The 10,408-nt window shown below is 40.9% G+C and overlaps 1 protein-coding gene across 2 annotated transcripts in view; it reads right to left on the bottom strand.

The window, feature by feature from the left end:
* Nucleotides 1-3,033: 3,033 nt before the first annotated feature.
* The window catches only part of LOC308681757 (uncharacterized protein), a 41,320-nt gene continuing 33,945 nt past the window's right edge, over nt 3,034-10,408 (bottom strand). For both annotated transcript variants that reach the window (XM_081350867.1, XM_081350868.1), the window contains one exon: nt 3,034-4,833. In XM_081350867.1, the coding sequence (XP_081206993.1) occupies nt 4,169-4,810 (642 nt within the window). In that variant the 5' untranslated portion in view covers nt 4,811-4,833 and the 3' untranslated portion in view covers nt 3,034-4,168. The remainder of the gene's footprint in view (nt 4,834-10,408) is intronic.

Raw genomic sequence — 10,408 nt, 5'->3', positions numbered from 1 at the left:
GAACATCATACGCCTGCTATAGACGCACTGACTTTGACACATGCTAATCATGTCACTTAGAAGTCAACAAAACATGAACGTTCTCTAAGTTGTGCAATTCGTTTCCAAGAAAATCACAGTTTAAGCAGGAGCACGTTCAAGCCTTTTACTATTACTTTTACTTTTACTTTCTTTTACTGTCCATGGTTCAAGCTCAAACCGGTCCACAACGTTTTGCTACGGTTGGTTGAACGACATGTTTCCTGGAAACGATGTGCAACGGGGTTTGAGATGCGTTTTTCTCTTGTTTGGTGGGTGTGTAAACCAGCTCGCACAATGGGCATGGTGCGTTCAAGTCATCTCGTATCGTAATTACGAGTTGAACGCACTTGAACACCACCACAATGTCGTAAATACCAGTGGGGAGCTCGGGATTTTTTACGAGTTGGGGGCGTGTCAGTGAGAAACATGGCGGAATCAATGGATGTTGCGCAACGTAGCCTATGTAGTTGACGGTAAATTTTAATTGAGAGAAAAGTGATAGTAAAATATATATATCACAATACTTACAGGAATTTAGCAGTGACATTGTAAGGCTTTTTCATTTATAACAAAGGAAGCTTTCTGCACAAAATATGATATCATTGTAATGTAATATAACAATTATATAATAAGTATATAATGATACAGTTTACATTGGCTTCATAAGTTAATTACAAACATAAAAAGAAAAACACACCTGATGCGGATTCTTTGTTCTTCATTTTCTATAGAGCTGGTAAGTCCCGCCCATCCGTAAAACCCCAAGTGAACCTCTAGGTTGAAAAATCGTCAAACAAAGTGAATGGGAGAAAATAAATATTTTCTGGTCCCGTTTGAATTGTGCCATGAATGTGAACATATGTTGTCTGTGAATTTTTTATATAACTTTTCATGTTACGAGTTTGACAGTAGGCTATATAGTATGATTCTTCGGCTAGCAGTTGTGGAAAAGACATAACGAGAAAGACTACATGTCGCCTATGTGACGTCACCCCATAAAGTTGACTTACCCGTGGTTTTCGCCAACCTCAACGATTTTGTCCTCTCCCTGAAAGAAGGCGGTGAAGTGCACCAAAGACACAGCCATGTTTAGCGGGATCCGTGAGCTAGTGTCCGTGTGCTAGTGGTGTTGACGTTTCAAACGCGTCGAAAGCAGCGAAGAGTTGTAGTCCACAAAGTGCTCTCACACAAAGTCTAACCGTATCAAACTTCTACCCGCTAAATTGTAGCATTCTTCACACGAAAAGTTATATAAAAAATTCACAGACAACATATGTTCACATTCATGGCAAAATTCAAACGGGACCAGAAAATAATTATTTTATCCCATTCACTAGCATTGACGGTTTATCAACCTAGAGGTCCAGGGGGATTAGCGGAAGGGGCGGGACTTACCAGCTCTATAAGCAGGAGTTAACAAACCTTGCTGTATTTTCGTGTAATCCATTAAAAGAAGGTACACCGCCATTTTGCTCCGACAAAACTGACTTGAACGCACCTCACGTCGTAAACACGACTTCACGCCTCGTACGTACGAACTTCCCAGGAGGACTTGAACGCATGCGTTTTTTTCTTGTTTGGTGGGTGTGTCAAAAATGTCAGCCCAATCAGCAGCAACATATAAACCAGCTCGCACAATGGGTCCAAGTAAAGTCGTTTCCAAATGTGTCCAGCAGCTCAGTATAACTGAAGATATTAGAAGATATATTTGTTGAAAGAGTTTTATAGTAAAAATAAAATATAGCATATCAACAGTGATCAGCAATAATGATAAGCCTAATTCACAATAAAAATAATAAGGCCTAATATACTAGATATTAACACAGTCTCTGAGGTAAGAAGTGGATTATCCTTCATCTGAAATGTTTGTCTTTTCATCCTGAAATGCGAGGAAAATGTTGGATCACGATAATTAGGAACCACAGTTTCTACAATTCCCTGGAAAGGGAAAATGTGCGTAGGCTATGGGTTGTTCCAGGACCTCTCCACCTCAGACGACCACCAAAAATCACTCACCCAATCGTCCGTTTCTCATTCACCTGAGTAAAATTCAACCTGTCCGTGGCGTGGTGGGCCATTACATCAAGCAACTCCCAGTAAGCTGTTTGTGTCACACCGCATCCAGTGTTGACAGCATCACTGATTATAATGAGTTCTATCTGATTTTGTCGCAGATCGACTTCGAAAGGGATATCTAATCTCTCTCTCTCTCTCTCTCTCTCTCTCTCTCTCTCTCTCTCTCTCTCTCTCTCTCTCTCTCTCTCTCTCTCTCTCTCTCTCATGTAACAGCATTAGTCATCAGCATAAGGAAAAACCTGGAAAATGTCTTGAAATAAAACACCAGAACAACGTCTTGAGTCATTATAGTACATGATTAATTAAAACTTTTTGACATCATCATCTCCATATGTATGGCCTTTCTAACACAGTACATTTGTTCAGTAGCTCAGCTAATAGGCCTACAGCTTTGCACTTGAGTCCCGATATGACAGCTTCAAAACTTAGGCTAATCAAGCTAAAATGCTGAAGCAACATGTGTTTGTATATTTTGGATATGGTTTAGGAGAGGGTTTAGTGTTATTCTCAAATGTGAAAGTATTAACCTTTTAGCGCCACTCACCTGACATTTCATTTCCGATCTGCCACAAACCAACGTAATAAAACCATCGCCACGCCACCTGCATCTGTTTCTGATAAAACTGAACTCATTTTAGCCCACTCACTGATTACTTCACTTTAAAAGTGCTTTAAAACGTGGAAGAAGCAGCGTAATCGTTTTGCAGAAATGTTGCCAGAGACATGTTTCTGCAATGAGCCTGAGTTGGGTTGACTGACATTACAAACCATACCGACTGGGACTCTGGTCGTGAGTCTTACACAGCAGCACACAAATCTTTGGTATTTTTTATTATATAAATACATTTTTTTTAAAATTACAATATTATTTTATTTCATAATTATTGTAAATACAAATCATCTAAAGAGAATTAAATCCTCAATAAAACAGCAGTGCATGTGCAAAGCACACAAAATGTGCAAAGCCCAAATTACAATCCTCAGAAAATTATTTTGTCCTGCCTTTGTTTTAGTTTTTTATCATAATAAAGTTTGTATAATGATTGATTCTGAAAGAAAGAATTTGGTGTTTGAAATGTATGTAATAATTATTCATACAATGTAATTGTATTATGTACAGTATTGGCCAAAAGTGATTTCTGGCCTATAGGAAAACCTTTATAAAGTGCCTTTATTAAAATATTATTCAAAATTTGTTAAACATTTTGTAAGAATATTGCGTAGTTCGAGTTGATTGTTTTATTTGTGATGCCAAATAGTATGGACATAATTTCAGAAACAAAAGAGAACCAACAAAATAACTGATTATGTTGTAGTCAATGTATGCTTTTTTGTTTTTCTATGCATATTTCCATAGTAAAATAAAACCTGTATAGCTGTAGTTTCCCTTTTTTGCCAAATAATTGTGTGTGATAAATAACTTAACCAAATTAAGTGTTTTTTTCTTCCCTCATATTGAAAATATTTTCCTGATATTTTGATGGTTTAATCGAACTTGTAGGGTCATTAAAAACAAATATCCCCTCCGGACATCATTTTTGGCCACAACTGTATATACATTACTAATTATGCACAACAGCTATTTGTGTTATAGTGACAGCAACAACTGTGTTACATCTACAGTACAATGAAGCATTGAAGGTCCCCCTGTAGTCAATCATTGTATCCCTTAAAACTCATCTTTGAGAATCAAAATTACACATTTAAACTTTTTTCCCTTGAATGTAACTCGACACCCTTGCCTCATTTGGTATGCGTGGTTCTATGAATATGCAAATGAGCCCCGTCTCCACTCACTCACTCAGCTCAGAGATCCACTGGTTGTCGATCACACGTTGATCTGATTGGTTACAAGGTAGTTTGTGACGTCAGAAACACCAGTGATTTCAAACCGCGTTTTTTAAGGAGACTTTTAAGGAGGAAAATACTCAGCAATGGTGTCGACTCATGACTGTTCACATGGTTTGTCTGAAAGCATATTAAAAACACCACATAGACTTATAAACAACTTTAAAAGCTGGATTTTCACCACAGGGGGACTTTAAATTCCACTCTCAGAAAAATGCCTCTCTCAGTACAGAAAAGTGACGAATATCCTCATCTCCGAAAGCGCAACGCGAGACATAAAAATGTCCGGGAAGGACATCATGCCTCTGCGATCCACTTTGGTCTGGACCGTGTACGACTTCAGCTCTGATTTCCCGGTCAACACAGAGGTGTGAATGACAGCGATTCTCGCCTCCTCTTGATACGGATCGTCCCTGTCCTTCCCTATGGCGACGTTGTGACTCTGTCCAGGCCTCCAGAATGGGTACTGGACCGTTAGAGTCTCCAAACGCTGCACGGTGAAGTACTCAACCGGGATGGGCTGGTCGTCGGCTGGTTTGCACTGGACCAGCGTCAGGTGCCGGACCTCAGAGTTGTTGAGCAGGAGGGCCACGTTCAGAGGCGAGGTGTACAACACTGTCAGATGCTTCTTCTGAACCGGACTGGGATTCTCGGCCCTTTGCAACACTGATGACTGATCCTTACAGTTGTTGTACTCGCTGGAGTTCATCTTCTCACAGAGGCCCAGATCATGCGCACATGTGCACATGTACACGTTGCGCTCGGTCACGTAGGCCACCTTGAATTCGGAGCGCAGGACGGCGGGAGAGGCGAGCCACAGTGTGCAGAACAACACTGCAAAACTCATCTGACTGCACAGGATCATCTCGGAGAGGGATTCTTTGAGACCTGCGTGTGAGAGACGGAAGAATACAGTAGATCAAACTTTATTCATGTAGACGTGTAGAAACAGCATAAACTAGACAAAAACATTATAAAACATAAAAAAAAAACAGATAAATTATGTAGACAGATCAAAAACAACAGATATTTCATTAAATATAAAAGAAAAAAGATTAATAAATAAGTATATGGGTAAATATACTCTCCTAAAAAAATTAAACTGGTCCCATGGGAGAGTCAATACTGAGATATACTGATATTAAAAAGTCTTCTGTTGGAAGAAAGGATCTTCAGTAGAGCGTCTTCAGTCTCTGAATGAGATTTTGTTTAGCCTGAGAGCAACAGTCATGGCTCTGTTCCAAAACCCGGTGCACTGCCTTGTGTCGTACTGACAAGTTATGATTTGCAGCTCTTCTTACCAGCACGCACGGGAGATTTGCCTTAATGTGGATTTCAATACAATCCAGTGTTAGCTAACCATGTGATACTTAAAGGCCCCCTGAAATCAAAATATGTTTTTTAGCTTTTAGTGTGAATATGTTAGCCTTAAAGGGTCATGAAACATTTGGGTACCAAAATACGGGAGACCTGGGGGGGGGGGTTCAGTTCAACCACATGCAGTTTCATGTCATCTATACATTTCACACCCCATCATCAAATCATAGAAAAATTCAGTTAAGACAGTTGTATTATCTTAACAATACACAACAAATCAATATACAGAAAAACAGATTTCTAAAATAAGGTATAATCCACAAATCTGTGAGTAGGCTACAGTTTTCAAAACTGAACAGGTGATGTTGTGTAATATTCAGTTACTGTAAAAAACTGTTCCAGCGGGTGGAGTTTACTGTACTGAATATTACACATCTCCTGTGTATACTCCATGTCTGGAACAGATTTTCACTGGAACTGAATATTACATCCAAATATTGTTATGTAATCAATCAGCATATTGTTGTGTAACGTAGTTTTTATTTTCTTTTTTCTGTATAGTTCTGTTAATACATTTTGCATACTTGAATTTTACCCCCTGATCCCTAAACCCACCCCTAAACCTATACCCATCTCCACCCCCTGACCCCTAAACCCACCCCTAAACCTATACCCATCTCCACCCCCTGACCCCTAAACCCACCCCTAAACCTATACCCATCTCCACCCCCTGACCCCTAAACTTATACCCATCTCCACCCCCTGATCCCTAAACCCACCCCTAAACCTATACCCATCTCCACCCCCTGACCCCTAAACTTATACCCATCTCCACCCCTTTATCCCTAAACCCACCCCTAAACCTACCCATCTCCACCCCCTGACCCCTAAACCCACCCCTAAACCTATACCCATCTCCACCCCCTGACCCCTAAACTTATACCCATCTCCACCCTCTGACCCCTAAACTTATACCCATCTCCACCCCTTTATCCCTAAACCCACCCCTAAACCTATACCCATCTCCACCCCCTGACCCCTAAACTTATACCCATCTCCACCCCCTGACCCCTAAACTTATACCCATCTCCACCCCTTTATCCCTAAACCCACCCCTAAACCTAGACCCATCTCCACCCCCTGACCCCTAAACCCACCCCTAAACCTATACCCATCTCCACCCCTGACCCCTAAACTTATACCCATCTCCACCCCCTGACCCCTAAACTTATACCCATCTCCACCCCTTTATCCCTAAACCCACCCCTAAACCTATACCCATCTCCACCCCCTGAACCCTAAACCCACCCTTAAACCTATACCCATCTCCACCCCTGACCCCTAAACCTACCCATCTCCACCCCCTGACCCCTAAACCCACCCCTAAACCTACCCATCTCCACCCCCTGACCCCTAAACCTATAACCATCTCCACCCCCTGACCCCTAAACCCACCCCTAAACCTACCCATCTTCACCCCTTAGATTCTTTTACCCTGCCCACTTCCGGCATCAGACTGTTAGGCTGGCGCTGTCATCCTCACACTGCTATGACGTATGGTTCTGCGGTTCTGCAGTTGGTTAATATTGGGCGAAACGGGTACGGATTGAAAAACCAAAGCAATTGTACGGTTACAGTTAACAAATCTGAGCACAGCTGAGACTTTTTCTCTGGTACTTTTGGCGTAGGATATTTATTTCTGTCAAGGTCAGGCTGCGATGTCAAATGTATTCCCATGAGTGAGTGATGCGCTTTCCGCTTTTAAAGTTTTATAAAATAAGTAGCCTAAGATATGGCTTGAATGGTTTAAAAGCATTAGCAGGAATAAAAGCGCATCATATAATGTAACGCCATGCAGCCAAAGGATGACAGAAAAAAACAGATGCTGCGTTAATTGCGTTAAATATAAAATAGCTAAATGGATCAATATACACAAGCATAATTATCCTTGGCTAGAACTGGAACAAAACAAATGCACAAATATCTCAGTTGCAGATCTCCCCTTCCTTTCACAATCAATCAAAAAATCCAAACTCTGCCAACACATTACCATCCATTCAACTCTGACAGCCTGGTGGAAAACGAACCAAATCACAAAATCATCACTAGAATTAAACAGGTACACCCCACTCTGGCACAACCCAGAATTCATGATACAGAACAAACCTCTTTATTTCCCCACATGGGCACAAAAAGGAATCACACATCTTCACCACTTATTTGAGAACCAACATTTCATGTCATTTAACACACTCACACAGAAATATGGGGTTGGGAGAGAACAATTCCTTCAATATCAACAAATTAGACTTCAAATTAAAGATAAAACCACACTTACCAACAATACATTACAACCTTCCCAGCTTATAGAAGAAATTTTGAAAATTAATAACTTCAAAAAATTAACCTCCCAACTATATACACTAATCTCCAACCAAAACACAACAATAACACTCCCAACAACCAAGTGGGAAACCGACCTGGCCGTCTCTTCCAACCCTGAATACTGGGAACAAATCTGTAGGAATACATTTTCCATGACCGATAACACAAACCTGCAGCTTATACAATATAAAGTCATTCATAGAACTCACATCACCCAAAGTAAAATGTTCAAAATGGGCCTACACAACACCGAAATCTGTTCACAATGCACTTTGGGTAGCACAGACGACTATTTGCACGCCATGTGGCACTGCCAACCAGTTCACTCTTTTTGGATTACAGTCACTGAAACACTGTCCACTATCCTGAGCCACAGAATCCCATCGTCACCAACACTTTGTCTCATAGGCGACTCTTCCGAAATCCATATCCCACAAAAATACAGGAATCCGTTGCTCATCTCTCTAGCTGTCGCTAAGAAAGTAGTTCTACCAGAAAGACTCGGGAGAGTTATTTCAATAAACCATACATTTATTGACAGCTCAGCAAGCTGATAAACTACAAAGTCATTTGGCGTAGGCCCCGTCCGTAGTGCATAATCCGAGAGTATCGGATCTGCAATTCCTGCCTAAAGATGAAGGCAGGGGCGCAGCCGACCCCCCCTGGGAGGTATGGACGGGACCATCCTGGTGGTGGTGGGGAGGATGGGGGTAATCGTCGCTTCAGTATCTGCGAACTCAAACATGTGTAAGTACCGTGCTTTTATACAGTGAGCATAAGAATATGATTGGATAGAAGTGAAGGCAATAAGTGACGTAGTAATTGAGTCTTCCCAGCAGAACTTATGCTAAAGCTTTCATTTCTCCAAAACTGGAAATCAAAAAAATCTTGCCACATCAAACACTGGACAAATTTAATCTCAGAATACATTTCAATGGAAAAACACAATGCACACAGAAGGAAGCAAACATCAGCCTTTGAAGACACCTGGTCACCATTTTTGACATTTCTTAATACCACACAAACATAACTACAAGCCGTGTACATTACCAACTTTTGTTCTTGCACCCATCACTTCATACATACACATAGGCATACACTTATGCATAACACGTTTCCAAACCCTTTTCCCTTTCAAACACCCTAGCCATGACCAACTAATATAAATCTTAGATTAACAAATAAAATTTGCTTAAGATCATTCTACTTAATCAATAATAATACGTTTTTGTGTTTGTCAACTGTCCTTTCCCTCTGTTGTCTGTCTATCACCTTGTCATGTCCTACAGTATATGTTATGTTACACTCTGTTCGTGGTGTTATAATCCCCCCCCACCCCTCATGTACCCAGGGTCCTACTAAATTGGTTGAATGGTCACGCACTGTATATAAATCTGTTGTCAGTATTGTAATATATTGTGTATATGATTTGCTTTATTAAACAATAAAGTTGTCCTCCGAAGAGGGGGGGTGGTGGCGGGCCAAAAAAAATAAAAAAAAAATAAAAAAATAAATTGCGTTAAATATTTACACAGAGTCTTTTCCCATTTCTACCAGTAACGCTTATTCAACGGGAGTGTTGACAGGTATACATGAAACCCTAAACCAAATTTTCTGAGATTTTAACAGAGGTATGTGTGTTGAACACCATTGAAGACAATGTTAGCATCTGTTAGATTTAATAGTAGGGGGAAAATGGTTAAATTTGAGTTTTTCCCCGCTATTTTCATCTTCCGGGTTTAAAATCATCATCATGTCCACAGAGCGCTATAGTAGTCAAGTCAAGTCAAGTCATCTTCATTTATATAGCGCTTTTTACAATGCAGATTGTCTCAAAGCAGCTTTACAGAGATAAGCGTATAATTTAAGGTAACAGAGATTGTTTCGGCTTTACAGCAGAGTTAAGTTATTTCCATCTAAAGTTAGTTTTAATTGATTTGGTTCCGTCGCAATGATCATTTGTTATTAAATTAGGGGCCGCTAAGACGACACCATTCTCTCTACACAGACTTTAAACGCGAACCTGTGAGAAACGCTGATGGCGGTCACATGCGCATTTAGAATGGGTTCTATAGTTATGTGCGTTAGAATATACGCAGGTTTGGAATTCCCTACAAGCCAAGCCTAAACAAAATACTTGTCTTTCCTTATAAATTTTGATAAGGAATTTTATTTTATTTGTTGCTTTGGGGTAGGACCGCAAGACGAATTTTCCCGACAACGCCTTATCTGTAGAGTGGTAGTGGGATCCTCCATAGGGAGAGACTAGTTGGCTCATCGGTGTCTCATAATTATTCATGTATTGAGTTTTCTTATCCAATGAGAAGACACTTTCTCTTAATTATTCATGACACCACGTGGTTCCCCTTCGAGGGAACTCGCACTGCGTCGTCGTCGTGACGACACTATGGGAACGCCCCCAGCGTAACGCATCTGAAGCATGAATGAAATCTGTCCAATCCTGATTGGTGCTACGTTATGACGTAGTAGATGACGGCATACCCGGAAGATACAAAGGGACGCTGGCTCATACACACGTTAGCTTTTTGCTCTTCAGCTGAAGCGCTCTGTGTTTGTAAGTCTTATTTATTGTTGTCTGTCCTTATCTGAGTACAAGCATCAAAATGAGCGAGCAGTTTAAGAAATGTGTGCATCCGTGCCAGCGCTATATTTCGGGCTCGGACACACACCAGCTGTGTGTGCATTGTCTCGGCGTGCAGCACGCTAGGGCGGCTCTCGAGGGAGCCGCTTGTAGCGAGTG

The sequence above is a fragment of the Scardinius erythrophthalmus genome (genome assembly GCF_964197995.2).
Source record: "Scardinius erythrophthalmus genome assembly, chromosome: 21".
Classification (NCBI taxonomy): Eukaryota; Metazoa; Chordata; class Actinopteri; order Cypriniformes; family Leuciscidae; genus Scardinius; species Scardinius erythrophthalmus.
Note: the sequence above shows the minus strand (reverse complement) of the source record. Positions and strands in the feature narration are given on the sequence as shown.